This window comes from Silurus aristotelis, assembly GCF_946808225.1.
Source record: "Silurus aristotelis genome assembly, chromosome: 14".
Taxonomy (NCBI): Eukaryota; Metazoa; Chordata; class Actinopteri; order Siluriformes; family Siluridae; genus Silurus; species Silurus aristotelis.
Genome location: NC_139587.1, coordinates 2,886,399 through 2,903,857, shown reverse-complemented (window position 1 = coordinate 2,903,857; position 17,459 = coordinate 2,886,399). Strand labels below are relative to the sequence as shown.

At 36.8% G+C, this 17,459-nt stretch overlaps 1 protein-coding gene, 2 long non-coding RNA genes and 2 pseudogenes across 5 annotated transcripts in view; all 5 read left to right on the top strand.

Annotated features, from left to right (window-relative positions):
• The first annotated feature begins 540 nt into the window (after window positions 1–540).
• Window positions 541–17,459, top strand: part of LOC310736363 (uncharacterized protein) — a 46,513-nt gene continuing 29,594 nt past the window's right edge. The window contains exons 1-3 of the mRNA XM_083559837.1: window positions 541–654; window positions 1,132–1,473; window positions 1,643–1,972. Coding sequence (XP_083415963.1) covers window positions 582–654; window positions 1,132–1,473; window positions 1,643–1,972 — 745 coding nt within the window. The 5' untranslated portion in view covers window positions 541–581. The remainder of the gene's footprint in view (window positions 655–1,131; window positions 1,474–1,642; window positions 1,973–17,459) is intronic.
• Window positions 5,738–7,142, top strand: LOC310736393. The gene is made up of 4 exons (XR_014536536.1): window positions 5,738–5,999; window positions 6,092–6,193; window positions 6,620–6,663; window positions 6,777–7,142. It is a non-coding gene; the product is annotated as an uncharacterized lncRNA (long non-coding RNA).
• On the top strand, window positions 8,900–10,955 carry LOC310736362 (annotated as a pseudogene). Its single transcript, XR_014538195.1, has 6 exons — window positions 8,900–8,966; window positions 9,065–9,422; window positions 9,993–10,346; window positions 10,417–10,521; window positions 10,633–10,676; window positions 10,780–10,955. The product of XR_014538195.1 is annotated as an uncharacterized misc_RNA (transcript).
• Window positions 13,189–15,000, top strand: LOC310737418 (annotated as a pseudogene). The gene is made up of 2 exons (XR_014538194.1): window positions 13,189–13,528; window positions 14,645–15,000. The product of XR_014538194.1 is annotated as an uncharacterized misc_RNA (transcript).
• On the top strand, window positions 15,069–15,759 carry LOC310736400. Its single transcript, XR_014536543.1, has 3 exons — window positions 15,069–15,167; window positions 15,490–15,533; window positions 15,637–15,759. It is a non-coding gene; the product is annotated as an uncharacterized lncRNA (long non-coding RNA).

Here is a 17,459-nt window from a genome sequence, read left to right as displayed (position 1 = left end):
GTTTTAAATAAATGTTAATAAAAATGTCATGTTATGGACCATATTGACAGTTAGCATAAAGTAACTTTATATATTTTTTCTATATTATTCATTGATTAACCAGTTTATTTAATGAAGTGATCTATGATTTAATAAATTAATAAATACAACAAATAAACAGACTAATTTCTCTGATTTACATTGATTTCCTCCTCAATCTTTTAAACCTTAAAAATTGCAGCAAAATTAAATATAATATATTCAATATTTTCTATAATTTTGAATTTTGAGTGAATTTAATCACTACAATTATTATTAAACTTGATTTTATTAAGTTATTTTATGAGGTGCACTGATTTAAAACACACAAATGACATCATTTTAATATCATTTTTAAAGAAATTTCCTGTTAAAAAAATATTCAAATATGAGAGGAGGAGCCAAAGATGGTATCTGCTGATTACCTCTACATTGTGTATATTGTGAAAAAACAAGCAAAAAAAAAAAGCAACCCAAAGTGTACGATGTCAGACTTTCAGCAATTCTGGGTGCAAGCTGAGATGTGCTCAGTTCATCCACTTTTCAGTGTATTGAGAGGTGACATGCTGCACACACACCTCAGGCTGGAGATGGTGATGCTGATGTGGATTACAATGATGCTCCTTAATAAAATTGGTAAGAGATGCTTCATTATGTTTTGGAATCTTCATTAAATATTTTACAGGGTTGTATTTGGTTGGAAACCATTTTGAAGGAAAACTAAATTTTAATTAATAAATAAAATAATGACTTCAAATGTACCTAAAAAAATCTAAATTCAGTTGAAAATTTATCTGAATTTATCAAAAAAAAAATCGAATTGTTTTTAACACCAGACATAAAAAGTTTTTCCCCTAATAACAGAGATGCTATTAAACATATTTTCTGTTTTTCCAGAAAAAAACTAAACAACAGACATTTCTTTGCAATCACACAAACACACCTTCCACACCTTCTAGCTGATACACTGGCATTTCAGGTCATTAAGCAATAGGCTTTCAGCATGCATATATTCAATTCATGTTAATAACAAAATTATACCTGAATTACAAAAGATAAAAAATTTGCTTCATTGAATTAATATTATATTAACTCTGTAAAAATTTTGCTTAGATTCTGCACAGATAAATGACATCATTCAACCGAACTCAATGATCTCTGTTGATGTTGGTGGTGACGTGACTCTGCACTGCTTTAAACAGCGAGAGGACAGCAGCGAATCCGTCGTTTGGTACAAGCAAAAAGTCGGACATGAGCCTTGTGTAGTGGTCTCAATTCAAAGCGATCCTTTTTTCGAAGAGGACTTCAAGTCACCAAGATTCAGCGTCGAGAAAGAAAATCTGGGCTGCCATTTGAAAATTGCGCACGTGGAACCGTCAGATGAAGCCATGTATTGCTGTGGACTGAGAAAGTTTTCAATAGAATTTGAAAAAGGAACATTTTTATCAGTGAAACGTAAGATTTCTTTGAAAGTCTATTTTATTTAAACAATAGAGGAATCTTCTTATGGTCAAAAATTTTGAGAAATTTGCATATTTAAATTAGCACATTATATACACTACAGTTATATATATATATATATATTTGACAGCAGGTTCTGGTCACTTTATATCACACTGTACAGGTAAACCAGATTTAAGTGTCACAGTGTTCCAGAGCAGTGTGTCAGACTCGGTTCCTGCAGGAGCATCAGTGACTCTGCAGTGTTCGGTTCTCTCTGAGAGCAGAGCAGAAGAACTCCAAGTGCTCTGGTTCAGAGCTGCTCCATCACAATCCCATCCTCAAATCATTTACACTCATCACAACAGCAGCCTTCAGTGTGAATCTTCTACACACACCTGTGTGTACAACTTGTCCAAGAACATCTTCAGCCTCAATGATACTGGTACTTACTACTGCGCTGTGGTCCTGTGTGGGAAGATCATTTTTGGGAACGGAACTCGAGTACAATTTGGTAAGGAATAAAGTTTTTTTTTTCGATCCATCACACCCAATTTTTAAATCCTGATCGAGAACATGTCCAGCTGGTCCTACATTTGCTCTAATAATAATGACACCCTCTTCTGCAACTGGTAAGACACTGGTTGGATGTTGGATGAGGACAAGAAGTGTTCAGTGGGGTTGAGGAGATCACTGCTCGGTGCAGGACACTCAGGTTTTCCACTGCACAATTTACACACCATGTCTTCATGGAAATGGATTTGTGCATGTGAATATAATCATGCTGGAACATTGTATAGGTTTAAGGGCTTTACTCAACAGATCATCAGTAACCCAGCCATTAGGGGGGCACAAGCCAGTGTACTCTTAGTGCCGGTCCCAAGCCCGGGTAAATGGGGAGGGTTGCGTTAGGAAGGGCATCCAGCGTAAAACATGTGCCAAATCAAATATGCGGATCACAAATGAGAATTTCATACCGGATCGGTCGAGGCCCGGGTTAACAACGACCGCCACAGGTATCGTTAGCCGACAGGGTACCGGTGGAAATTGGGCTACTGTTGGCCGAAGGAGGAGAAGGAGAGGAGGAAGGCGTCTACAGAGACGGCAGGAAAAGGAGCAGTGTAGGAGAGTAGAGGTTCGGGTTGGTACTTTAAATGTTGGTACTATGACGGGTAAAGGGAGAGAGATAGCTGATATGATGGAGAGGAGAAAGGTAGATGTGTTGTGTGTTCAGGAGACCAAGTGGAAAGGGAGTAAGGCCAGGAACATTGGAGGTGGGTTTAAACTGTTTTATCATGGTGTGGATGGGAAGAGAAATGGTGTAGGGGTGATTCTGAAGGAAGCGTACAGTAAGAGTGTAGTGGAGGTGAAGAGAGTTTCTGATAGGGTGATGATCGTGAAGGTGGAAGTTGAAGGGATGATAATAAATGTCATCAGTGCCTATGCTCCACAAGTTGGCTGTGAGATGGAGGAGAAAGAAAGATTCTGGAGTGAATTAGATGAAGTGGTAGATGGTGTACCTAGGAAAGTACGATTGGTGATTGGGGCAGACTTTAATGGGCATGTAGGTGAAGGGAACAGAGGTGATGAGGAGGTGATGGGCAGGTATGGTTTTAAGGAGAGGAATGTGGAAGGGCAGATGGTGGTAGATTTTGCTAAAAGGATGGAAATGGCAGTGGTGAACACGTATTTTAAGAAGAAGGAGGATCATAGGGTGACGTATAAGAGTGGAGGAAGGTGCACACAGGTGGATTATCTTCTGTGTAGGAGATGCAACCTGAAGGAGATTGGAGACTGTAAGGTGTTGGCGGGGGACAGTGTAGCTAGACAGCATCGGATGGTGGTCTGTAGGATGGTTTTGGAGGCGAAGAAGAAGAGGAGGAAAGTAAGGTTTGAAAGAAGAATAAGATGGTGGAAACTGAAGGAGGAAGAGTGTAGTGTGAGGTTCAGGGAAGAGGTCAGACAGGGGCTCGGTGGTGGTGAAGAGGTGCCGGATGATTGGGCAACTACTGCAGGAGTGATGAGGGAGGCAGCTAGAAAAGTACTTGGTGTGACATCTGGAAATAGAAAGCAAGACAAGGAGACATGGTGGTGGAATGAGGAAGTGCAGGAGAGCATTAGGGGAAAGAGATTGGCAAAACAGAAGTGGGATCGACAGAGTGATGAGAAAAGTAGGCAGGAGTACAAGGAGATGCGGCAGCAGGTTAAAAGGGATGTGGCGAAAGCCAAGGAAAAGGCATATGAGGAACTGTATAAGAGGTTGGACACTAAGGAAGGAGAAAAGGATTTATACCGATTGGCCAAGCAGAGGGACCGAGCTGGGAAGGATGTACTGCAAGTTAGAGCAATAAAGGATGGAGAGGGAAATGTGTTGACTAGTGAGGAGAGTGTGTTGAGAAGATGGAGGGAGTATTTTGAGCAGCTGATGAATGAGGAAAATCAGAGAGAGAGAAGGTTGGAGGATGTGGAGTTGGTGAAGCAGGATGTAGATAGGATTAGTAAGGAGGAAGTGAGAGCAGCGATTAAGAGGATGAAGAATGGAAAGTCGGTTGGACCAGATGACATACCGGTAGAAGCGTGGAGATGTTTAGGAGAGATGGCAGTGGAGTTTTTAACCAGATTGTTTAACAGGATTCTGGAAGGGGAGAGGATGCCTGAGGAATAGAGAAGGAGTGTGCTGGTACCGATCTTTAAGCATAAGGGAGATGTGCAGACCTGCAGTAACTACAGGGGAATTAAGTTGATCAGTCACACCATGAAGTTATAGGAAAGAGTAGTGGAAGCCAGGTTGAGAGAAGAGGTGACCATCTGTGAGCAACAGTATGGTTTCATGCCGAGGAAGAGCACCACAGATGCCTTATTTGCTTTAAGGATGTTGATGGAGAAGTATAGAGAAGGACAGAAGGAGCTGCATTGTGTATTTGTGGATTTAGAGAAAGCGTACGACAGGGTGCCGAGAGAGGAGTTGTGGTATTGTATGAGGAAGTCAGGTGTGTCAGAGAAGTATGTGAGGGTGGTGCAGGACATGTATGAGGACAGTGTGACGGCAGTAAAGTGTGCAGTAGGTACGACAGACTGGTTCAGGGTGAAGGTTGGACTGCATCAAGGATCGGCCCTGAGCCCTTTCCTGTTTGCAGTGGTGATGGACAGGTTGACGGACGAGGTCAGACAGGAGTCTCCCTGGACTATGATGTTTGCAGATGATATTGTGATTTGTGGTGAGAGTAGAGAGCAGGTTGAGAAGAGCCTGGAGAGGTGGAGATATGCGCTGGAGAGAAGGGGAATGAAAGTCAGTAGGAGTAAGACAGAGTACATGTGTGTGAATGAGAGGGAGGGCAGTGGAGTGATGCGGTTGCAGGGAAAAGAGGTGGAGAAGGTGGAGGAGTTCAGGTACCCGGGGTCAACAGTGCAAAGTAATGGAGAGTGTGTTAGGGAAGTAAAGAAAAGAGTGCAGGCAGGGTGGAGTGGGTGGAGAAGAGTGACAGGAGTGATTTGTGATAGAAGAGTATCTGCAAGAATGAAAGGGAAAGTTTATAGGACTGTGGTGAGACCTGCGATGTTGTATGGATTAGAGACAGTGGCATTGAGTAAAAGACAGGAGGTGGAGCTGGAGGTAGCAGAGCTGAAGATGTTGAGGTTTTCGTTGGGAGTGACAAGGATGGACAAGATTAGAAATGAGTTTATTAGAGGGACAGCACATGTAGGACATTTTGGTGACAAGGTGAGTATATGTAAGCACATTAAATTGTCCATATTTAATTATTATAATATGTTTATATTTTTCAGAAATTTTATTTTTTTATTAAATAATTGTTGTTTAATTGTTTTATTTCTGGCTTTGATTATAATATATATAATATATATATAAAGGTTCATGTATCTCATGTAACTCTGAAATGCAGTAAAAAAAAATTACATTTGTTTTATTCATTTTTTCACTTCAAAGTGAACCTTTAAAAAAAAAAAAAAAAAAAAAAAAAAAAAATTGATTTATTAGCATTAGAAAAAAATGGGTTCAAATTGGAGCTTGAATAAGCAGTTGAATAAAACGACTGATGCCACAAAGAGATTTTATAATAAAACCATCCTGTAGCCAGGATTAAAAATTTTGTTCTGTCATTGTAGATTAAGAACATAATAAATATTGTTTAATTTATCATATAAATTTACACTGTCTATTTTCCTCTGAGCAGGAGATGAAGATGTAAAAGTCTCAGTGTTCCAGAGCAGTGTATCAGACTCGGTTCCTGCAGGAGCATCAGTGACTTGTTCGGTTCTCTCTGAGAGCAGAGCAGCAGAACTCCAAGTGCTCTGGTTCAGAGCTGCTCCATCACAATCCCATCCTCAACTCATTTACACTCATCACAACAGCAGCCTTCAGTGTGAGAGCGAATCTTCTACACACACCTGTGTGTACAACTTGTCAAAGAACATCTTCAGCCTCAATGATACTGGTACTTACTACTGCGCTGTGGTCCTGTGTGGGAAGATCATTTTCGGGAACGGGACACGGGTACAACTGGAGAATCTTTCACAATTTGGTTGGTAAAACAAACATGAATATTTTTTAGGTTAAAACATACTTGTGATTTATCTCTTTAGTACGTTATTTTAAAATTGTTAATTCATTCAGGTCCTCAAGTGATCTACCTCACAGTGGTGGCCGTGTGTGTGATTGTAATCATCACCCAAACTTTTATAATCTGTAAAATGAGAGTCTGTGAACAATTCAGAGGTGAGTCTGTCACATAGAACTGCAATACCTGTATATACAAATAAATATATAAATAAATATATATAAATGTTCAGGGGTTACACTTTATTTTAATTGAAAACTTCGAATGGTGTTGAATTATGGAATGGTTTCCATGTTTGATCAGGAATATTTTTCACCTGGAAAAAGGTTCCCACTTTCCCTGCAGTAAACAATCACAAACCATTAAACTTCCACCTCCATGTTTGACTGTGGGGGTAAAGAAGCCTGATCACATCTTCTTACACAAGTTCTACTGTTAGAGACAAAAAATTACTTATTTATCTGTCAACAGAACTTTCTTCCAATAGTTTGTTGCATATATTTCAAAGCAACATGAATCTGTCAAAAACAATAAGAGAGTACAGTAGGTGTTTCACCCCCCCCCCCCCCCCTCTCTTTTTACAGTAAAACCTCAGAAAGTCTCTGTTATAAAGAAAACACCTGATCAGGTAAATAAACTTAAATTGTTTCTACATGCTCTTATAAACTTACTGCTAAATGTCCCTGTTATGATTCAGACAGCTGTGATCTAATACAAACATCTGTATATTGATCCCCAGAGGGTGGTGATTCAGTGGAGCTGAATTACGCTGCTTTACATTTTAATAAGAAGAACACCAAAAGAGTGATGAGAAAAAAAAGAAAAACCTGGAGATTGTGTTTATTCTGAAGTGTCACATGCAACTTAGATCATATTTCTAATGTTTTTTTTCTCATTTATTTAAATTAGTTTTGTTTTAATTGTTTTTTTTACAGTAGTTATGTTTATTACACATTTCCTCCAGTGTCATGCGAAAGATCTCTTATCTCTCATTTGATAGATATTAGATTTGAATCTTTAATCTATAAAAAGAGAAGTACATTTCTAACTGTGGGAACTTTCATTTTCTGTTCTTGTGGTTAACTGCTCTGATGATGTATGACACAAATCAACACTACATTTACACACATGTCTGTGGCTTTATATTCAATATACATATATATATTTAGATAGATAGATAGATAGATAGATAGATAGATAGATAGCTAGATAGCTAGATAGCTAGATAGATAGATAGATAGATAGATAGATAGATAGATAGATAGATAGATAGATAGATAGGTCCCCTGGTGGTCTAGTGGTTAAGATGCAGCGCTCCCACTGCTGCGACCCAGGTTCGATTCCCGGTCAGGGAACCATCCCCAGCCACTCTTAGTGCCGGTCCCAAGCCCGGATAAATTGGGGAGGGTTGTGTTAGGAAGGGCATCCAGCGTAAAACATGTGCCAAATCAAACGTGCGGAGGATCCGCTGTGGCGACCCCTAACGGGAGAAGCCGAAAAGAAAGACAAGATAGATAGATAAATTGTTCAAATGAGTGAACAATTTGTTATTTGCTAATTAAACTACTTTATGATTAATTGTGTATTCAGCTAAAATATATGCATAAGGCCATACAATCTATATGTAGAAATGTGGGCGTGGTCTAGTGCTGGTTTGTGAATGGAGGTAAGAGTAAGAGGAAGTGAGTGGTACAGATCATACACCTGTGCAGAATTATACTAAAGAGTGCTTTCTGTTTCAGTGATTGGTAGAAGGGATAAGGGGGGGGGGGCATGTGTGAGAGAGAGAGAAAGAGAGAGAGAGAGAGAGAAAAAGAGAGATGGATGGATGGATGGATCCAGAGAAATATAAATGCGAGTGTGTGTTTTTATTTATGATTTTTTCAAATGTAAACATGGAAAAATAAAATTCTTTGTCTTTGAGAACCTGCCACCTGCCTCCAATTTCGCTTTTCCTGAACCACCAAGGTTTCCACACTTCAAACAGAGTAAGATTCACTGTTATGGAGTCTTCACCACTGGATAAACTATCGGAGACCCTCGTCAGCATCCACCAAACCCAGCAACATGCCCTCACTAAACTGCAGATGGAGCAGAAGCAGCACCTCATTCCACTCCTTTCTGAAGAAGACCTGCTGGAGTATTTAGGCTTGAAATGGGCGAGTGTGCAGTGAGTTGGCCCTACTCCCACCAGCATTATCAGATGTTCCACTTGTTAACAATCCACAAGCTCGGCCACCCATTTGCAATAACTCAATAACTCCATGATGCCTGCCAAAGGTGCGGGCTGGCAGAGGAGCCTGAGGCCAATGTAGTTCATTGTGCTGAAGTAGTTTATCAGCCAATTAACAGTAGGGACAGCAGGATGGGATTCCATGATTGGAACTGCAGCTTAATGTTGCACTTATTTTTGATATTTCCTTGTACAGGAAAAACTGCTATGAAAAAGTTTTGCTATGAAAAAGGCCACATTTTATGTTCAGGTCTTAAAAAAAAAAGATGTAAATTTAGATATTTGCTACATCAAACATTGCAAGTGTTCTGTTATGTTTTGTAAAAATAAATGTTAATCTCTGTCAATTCTTCAAATTGTTCTTTTATTAATATTTCTAACTAATATCCACACACCTATGTAACAGTACTGAACATTTAGGAGAAACTCCAAACTAATTCTGTACAGTGTGTATTGTTTTTAATGCTCTGTTACACCACAGACTGCTGGTGAACCAAACTGTGTCTGAGAAATGGAAACATAGCTGAAAAGGAAATTTAGCTCATGACTTTTAAGCAGCCAATCAGATGAAAGTCTTTGGAAATAAAACTGTTGGTGCTGTCATCATCTGCCCACTTTTCAGGAGCTCCACCAGAGTGTTACTTCACATCTGAAGATGGCACAACTGTGCATTTTTCTCTTAACTCTGAACACAATAAGTAAGTTTCATTTCATTTATGTGTTAGCTGTCATCAATGCTTGTGAGATTTCTGATTATTTTGATTATTATTCCTTGAATTTATATTTCATTTTCTAGCTTCGGCGCACGTTGTGGATTTTCCCAGTCCATCCTTTATTTTATTTCGCTCAGTGAAGTCTGGAGAACATGTTACTCTTAACTGCCCTTTGAAAGACATTAACAGGCCTAGAAGTGTGGTCTGGTACAAGCAAATATTTGGAGAAATGCCTCAAAAAAGTGGGTGAAAAATTAGTGTATAAGACGTTAAAAATTTACTCCAGTTTCAACACATCAGGATTTACAATGGAGACGACTGAAAACAAAAATTTTTTGATTATTCCACTTATAAATAAAGATCATGGAGGACTCTACTACTGTGAAGAAATTTCCACATACGAGGCTGCATTATCCAATGGAAAGTTCTTGACTGTAAAAGGTAAATAACTAAATAAAAACTACCTGATGAAAAAACAATGTATTTTTGTTATTAAATGTTATTTGTAAGTGCTTTAAAATAACTTGATTAAAGCTATCTAGAAATGTTAATGTCTGTCACTGTAGATGATCTATGAGCTTCAGTGTGTTCAAGATTGAAAACACTACTCTAATTAATTACACTGCATGAGATGCTCAGTTAAGAGTGATCTGGTTCATAAAAATTACTTTGTGAATTATATTTATGATTCCTTGAAAAAGTTATGAATAAATAATTGCAATAAAAAAAGAAATAAAATTTGTCAATCAGCATCCAAAATAGATGCAGGTTTGTAATGGAGGATCTTATAAAATATTAATTCCTTTTTATTTTATCGCTTCAAATTAATGTCTATTTTATGGAATTTTAGGAGCGTCAGCATTATCAATAATACATTTGCCTGGATGTGCATTGTACCAAAAAGGGCAGAGTTTTTTGTTAGCTGGGATTCTGTCATTTTGAGTTTACGAACATTATAGTGAATGATTCATTTATCATATAAATTTAAACTGTCTATATTCCCATAAGCAGGTGATGAAGATAAAAAGGTTTTAGTATTCCAGAGCAGTGTATCAGACTCGGTTCCTGCAGGAACATCAGTGACTCTGCAGTGTTCGGTTCTCTCTGAGAGCAGAGCAGCAGAACTCCAAGTGCTCTGGTTCAGAGCTGCTCCATCACAATCCCATCCTCAAATCATTTACACTCATCACAACAGCAGCCTTCAGTGTGAGAGCGAATCTTCTACACACACCTGTGTGTACAACTTGTCCAAGAACATCTTCAGCCTCAATGATACTGGAACTTACTACTGCGCTGTGGTCCTGTGTGGGAAGATCATTTTCGGGAACGGGACACGAGTACAACTGGAGAATCTTTCACAATTTGGTTAAAAAAAAAAAAATCTGAATATGATATGAGTTATTTTGAATTGTTAATCTGATAAGTGGTTGTTTAGGTCCTGAAGTGATCTACCTCACAGTAGTGGTGGTGGTTTGTTTGATTGTGATCTTCACTCAAGCTTTTCTTCTCTGTAAAATGAGGAACGGTGAACAAACCAGAGGTGAGGCTGTATGAAAATTTTAATTTATATATTTATTTATTTATTTATTTATTTATTTATTTATTTATTTATTTATTCATTCATTCATTCATATTTGTGTTTCCTGTTCAGTGAGATGTCAAACAGACTCTGTTAATGAGAGAACAACTGGTCAGGTAAATACTATATATTTCTACATGCTCTATGAACAACTCGCTTAATTGCTCTCTTATGTTTCACTGTGCTTCAATATAAATATTTCAATGTTCATGCCCACAGGGTGGTGTTTCAGTGGAGCTGAATTACGCTGCTATACATTATAACAAGAACAACACCAAACGAGGGACAAGAAAGAGAGACAAACCTGAAGATTGTGTTTATTCTGAAGTGTTACACGCTACATAGACCATATTTCTAATTTGTTATTCATGTATTAATTAGTTATTTTTCTACTTTTATTTCAATATCTACCAATTAAAAAATTGAATTATTTTTGTGAAATCCTTTGTTGCCTGTTCTTGTTGTAATCTGCTCGAATTATTTATGACACAAATCAACACTAATTTTGCACACAATTTTTCAGTCTTTAGATTGCCAATATTTATATATAAAAGTAGGGTTCAGACACAGGGAATGTGATCTGCTGCCACTTCCCTCTGGTGAAGACCTGTATTTAGACTTGAAATGGGTGATTGTGCAGTGAGTTGGAGCTACTCTGACATTCCACAAGCTCAGCCACACATTTGGCAGTCCAGTTTAATATTAAAGATGGATTAAACCGAAACATGAAAGACACCAAAAAATTAGGTGACCCATATATTAGTCCCAAAGGGTCTTTGAGAACACATTTATTATTTCAGAGTTCCAACATCTGTGCCAAAGGTTAAAAGGTTAATATCTATTTGCTGTATCAATAACTTCCACTCTTAAGGAAAGATGCTGCATGAGTTCAGCTGTGTGGACATTTGCCTAAAAATCAGCAGTACATTCAAACACATTTTTGCGGCCTTTATGTTCAAAACATTTATATACTCTAAACATTAAGGGTCAAAGATTATTGAACAATTTGTTATTTAATAAATACATAATTGTGGCATGAGACCATAAAATGTACATGTATGTAGAAGGTTGAGCGTGGCTTTGTGAAGGTTTGTGCATGGAAGGTGGAGCCAGAAGAAGGAAGTTGGAAGGATTATGCACAGTTTTACTACAGCGCGTTCTCTGTTTCAGTGATCGGCAGTATTTACCATCCACAAACATTTGGTCTAGTGAGTGATTTAGTCAAATTTTTAGTCAAACTTTTTGTGTAACAGAAAATGATTTGTATATTTGCAAAAAACAGTGCAAGAGATTCCATAAGTTTCCACACCACAGGATTTTCCACATTTCAGTTTTTATATGGGTGCAAACCACAATGTTTTCTAGATGTCACCAGGAACAATTTACAGTTGGGACCTTTTAATAGTAAGAATAGTAAAGATATTTCCTGGATTTTAAAGCAATAAATAAATAAATATATATATATAAAAAAATAAAATTATTTTTGCACACATACATGTCTTATTTCTGAAGAAACTTTCAACACAATGTGTACTATTACAGCAACACATTTATTAGTTTTATTAACAATGAAGCAACTGGAATTAAAAATAAATAAAAATACTGCTGTTCCAGCTGTGATTAGATTCAGATTCAGCAAACCAGAGACAGATGAAACAATAAATTTACCTACAATTAACTTTTTTTTTTGTAGCAGACAGACAGATAGAGAGACAGAGAGACAGACAGAGAGACAGACCGACAGACAGACAGACAGACAGATAGATAGATAGATAGACAGATAGATAGATAGATAGATAGATAGATAGATAGATAGATCCAGAGCAACTTACATTTATCTCATTGATAAAACTGAGTAGTTACAGGATTAAGGGCCTTTCTTAGGGGCCCAGGAATGGTAGTTTGGTGTGGCTTGGATTTGAACTCATAAACGTCCGATCCATCATCCAATGCCTTAACTACTAAGCTACTACTTGTGTTCAGAGACAGTGAGTATGTGGTGTAATACAGTAAAATGTTTATAATGTATATGAGTGAATGGCATTAAATTGGCAGTGTGTATGTTGTAAAAATGGATGAAGAAAGAAAAAAAAAAATTATACATCATATTTTGGTTTAGATTAAAAATTAGATGATATAAATGTTTTCGATGTCAAGAATTGTGGGTGCTGTGTGTTATTTTTTTGTTGCATATATATTATGTATGTATTTATATCTGACACTACACATCGCAGTAACAGTAAATGGCTTTTATAGGGAAAATAAGATCTGTACAGGTTTTATAGATTTTTTGTTGCTCTTTATTTCCCATCTGGTGAACGAAACACTGGCTCAAAAAAAGAAACGTAGCTGAAAAGGAAATTCAGCTCATGACTTTGAGCAGCCAATCAGATTGCAGTCTTGAGAACAAAACTCTTGCTGCTGTCATCATCTGCCCACTTTTCAGCAGCTCCATCTGAGTGTTGTTTCAGCTCTAAAGATGCCACAACTGTGGATTTTTCTCTTTTCTCTGAACATAATAAGTAAGTTTAACTATAATATATAAAATGCCTATTATTTTTTCTAGTATTTCTTTCATTATTGCTTTAACCTTTTCTTTTTGTACATTTTCTAGCTTCAGCGCAAGTTATGGATTTCTCCAGACCTTAATTTCTATCGTTTCTCTCAGTCAAGTCTGGAGAGCATGTTACTCTTAACTGCCCGTTTAAACACATTCCTAGGGCCGAAAATGTGGTTTGGTACAAACAAACATTTGGAGAAATGCCAGAAAAAGTGGGAGAAAAAAGAAACTATGAGGTCAAAATTTTCCCCATTTTCAATTCATCAGGATTCACAATGGAGACGACTGCTAACGGCGTTTCTTTGATTATTCTACTTATAAATAAAGATCATGGAAGACTTTACTACTGTGGAAATATTTACCTGCAAGATTTAACATTATCCAATGGAACATTCTTGACTGTAACAGGTAAATAATTCCATCACTTTATTTGTACACTACACATGCAAACACACTGAACACTGTGTATTTAACTGAATCTGTAAGTCTGTATCGAAAGTAATGTTTAAAAAAATCTAGTTTTTTTTTATTTAATTGTCTTCTGTATCATTTATACCGTCTTTGGTACTAATCGTGAATAAACTACAATGTAATATAAAAATTAAAGCAGTTTATGGCTGTATAAAAAATCTATTAAAAAAATATTGTATTGATTGAATATATAACAGTAGACAACTTTAGAGTTATTCAGAATTAAATATAAATTAAGATCATCAGTATCATTAAAACTGTAAATGTTTTACACTGAAGAAAGTCTAAATGTTTTACTTTGCTCAACACTGAAATGGTAATAATATTGTATAACATGATTATTACACATAAAATATAACAACATTAATAGCAGATTGAGTTTAAGTGTTTGAATTAAAGTGTTTGATCCGAAAGTTAGTTTTTTATGCGCGCAATAGAGAACATTATACATTTTCCATTTGTAGCAACCCAGAAAAGGATATTCTTAATTGAAAATTGTCAAACTTATTGTCTTCTGTATTGCTTCATTTCTGAAATCGGCAATGATTTTGTGTTTTTTTTATATTGATTTTAACAAGGGTTAACATCCAGATATAACCAGATATGATTATAGATTTAATATATAGATTTACAGATATAAATACAGATTTAGATTAAAAAAAGTAAATGTCCATTTCCACTTCGCTAAGAGGTTCTCTATAAACAGCACTGAAAACAAGTATAGCACTGTAGAAGAAGTAGGTTTGGACATTTCACATTGTTCTTTGGTCAAAAAAAAAAAAATTATGATAAAAAAATCTAAACCAAAATCTACCAACAATAAAGAAGAATAAAGAATATTAGGTTATATTAGAATATATGTTCTTTTTTCCAACATTGTATTTTTGGTCATGGGACAGGCACTTGAATAAAAGTGCTGATAGCACAATTATTTTGACAAAAATAAAAGCAATTCTGTACCCAGGATTCTTATTGTACTTTGTTATTTCACTTTGTAAACATAAACGTTTCATTTAGCACAGTCAGTAAATCTGTCTATATTCCCCTGAGCAGGAGATGAAGATGTAAAAGTCTCAGTGTTCCAGAGCAGTGTATCAGACTCGGTTCCTGCAGGAGCATCAGTGACTCTGCAGTGTTCGGTTCTCTCTGAGAGCAGAGCAGCAGAACTCCAAGTGCTCTGGTTCAGAGCTGCTCCATCACAATCCCATCCTCAAATCATTTACACTCATCACAACAGCAGCCTTCAGTGTGAATCTTCTACACACACCTGTGTGTACAACTTGTCCAAGAACATCTTCAGCCTCAACGATACTGGAACTTACTACTGCGCTGTGGTCCTGTGTGGGAAGATCATTTTCGGGAACGGGACACGAGTACATCTGGAGAATCTTTCCCAAATTGGTTGGTAAAAAGAAAATCTGAACATGATCTGAGTTATTTTGAATTGTTAATGTGATCAGTGGTTGTTTAGGTCCTGAAGTGATCTACCTCAAAGTAGTGGTGGTGGTTTGTTCGATTGTGATCTTCACTCAAGCTTTTCTTCTCTGTAAAATGGGGAACGGCGAAAAATCCAGAGGTGAGTCTGTATGAAAATTGTTATTCCTTGTCTACGTCTTATAATTATGTAGATTATTTACAGTCCAACAAAGTACAATAACCTTTAGTCTCCTGGGAAGATGTTCCACTAGATTTTAGAGTGCAGTTTTTGCTAATTCAGCTACAAGGGTGTTAGTAAAGTGAGGAGGAATGAACATGGAGATTTTCATGTAACTTCATGGAGTGATGGGAAAATATTATATAAATAAATACATTATTTTATTTATTTATTTATTTATTTATTTATTTATTTATTTATTTATTTATTCATTCATTCATTCATATTTGTGTTTCCTGTTCAGTGAGATGTCAAACAGACTCTGTTAATTAGAGAACAACTGGTCAGGTAAATACTATATATTTCTACATGCTCTATGAACAACTCGCTTAATTGCTCTCTTATGTTTCACTGTGCTTCAATATAAATATTTCAATGTTCATGCCCACAGGGTGGTGTTTCAGTGGAGCTGAATTACGCTGCTATACATTATAACAAGAACAACACCAAACGAGGGACAAGAAAGAGAGACAAACCTGAAGATTGTGTTTATTCTGAAGTGTTACACGCTACATAGACCATATTTCTAATTTGATTTGTTCTTCATGTATTAATTAGTTATGTTCTTATTTTTATTTTGCTGAAGTTTACTATCTACCATATTAAAAATTTTATTATTTTTGTGAAATCCTTTGTTGCCTGTTCTTGTTGTAATCTGCTCGAATGATTTATGACACAAATTGTGAAGTGAGTTGGAGCTACTCTGACATTCCACAAGCTCGGCCACACATTTGCAATAATTCAATAACACCATGATGCCTTCCAATGGTGCTGGCTGACAAAAAAGAATATGAGCAATTATGTAGTTGAGCTCATTGTGCTGGAGCAGTTTATCAGCCAACTACTAGTAGGGACAGTTATTGGGTCCAGTACAACCATCCGGCATTACTACATAACAGGCAGTCCAGTTTAATATTAAAGATGGATTAAACCGAAACATGAAAGACACCAAAAAATGAGGTGAACCATATATTAGTCCCAAAGGGCCTTTGAGAACACATTTATTATTTCAGAGTTCCAACATCTGTATCAATAACTTCCACTCTTAAGGAAAGACGCTGCACGAGTTGTTTTCTGCTGTGTGGACATTTGCCTAAAAATCAGCAGTACATTCATACACATTTTTGTGGCCTTTATGTTCAAAACGTTTATATACTATAACAGGACACGAGTACAGCTGGAGAACCATCTAAAATCTGGTTGGTTAAAAATGTGTGAATGTTATTTGGCATTTCACTAAAACAAATTTAGTCAATGTAAATTATCTGTATTGTTATTTTGTTGTATAAATTTTATATCACATGCTGAATATTTTCATGATGGTATTTGTTGTTCTGCAGTGAGGCCTGAAGTGATCTGTCTCACAGCAGTGGTGGGCGTGTGTGTGATTGTGATCTGCGTTCAAGCTTTTATTATCTGTCAAATGAGAAACTGTGAACAATCTGGAGGTGAGTCTCGATCACAGACTTGTCTTTTATTTTGACAAAATATTTTGTATTTTTGATATTTAATTCATATATTTACTAGTTCATAAATTATATCATGTATTATACCATATGTAACAAAAGAACGGATTCTTGAGATTTAAAAAAGTATGAGGTTTCATCAAAAAGTTTGGAGACAAAAAGATTGGAGTCTGTTTCCAAAAAAGTGTTTTATTTATCTACGGTTACACACCAACTTCAACATAGTCCCCTTGCACAGCAATACAGTGCACCTAGTGTTCCTGCCACTTGTGGAAAGTGTCCTGGAAGTCTCCTTTTCAAAGCATGTCAAGCACCTTCTGTGATTTGTTCTGGTTCTCCAGAATGGTGTAAAAATGGTGACCTTTAAGCTTCATCTTCGGGAAGAGGGCGAAGTTCACAGGAGCCAAATCTGGCGAGCATTGTGTGTGCAGAATTGAGATCATATCAATTGTTCTCCGATCATCATGCACAAGTTGCTGAATGGTTTCGTCATTTTTGGAGTTTGAGCTCATTGAAGGTCTTCTAGTGATGTTCTAATGCTCTTGAAGCGTACGCGCCACTCAAAACACCCCGAAAGACTCGTTGCAGCATCGCCGTATTTCAAACGGATCTTATGTCAAACGTCTCTGTGGCAGATTTGCCCACTTGTTCACCATAAGTAAATCACAGACATGGTAACACATGTGGGTCAGAATACACCAGTTACACCATTAGTCTCTAAACCCATCTTGGAAAACCTCTATTTGAC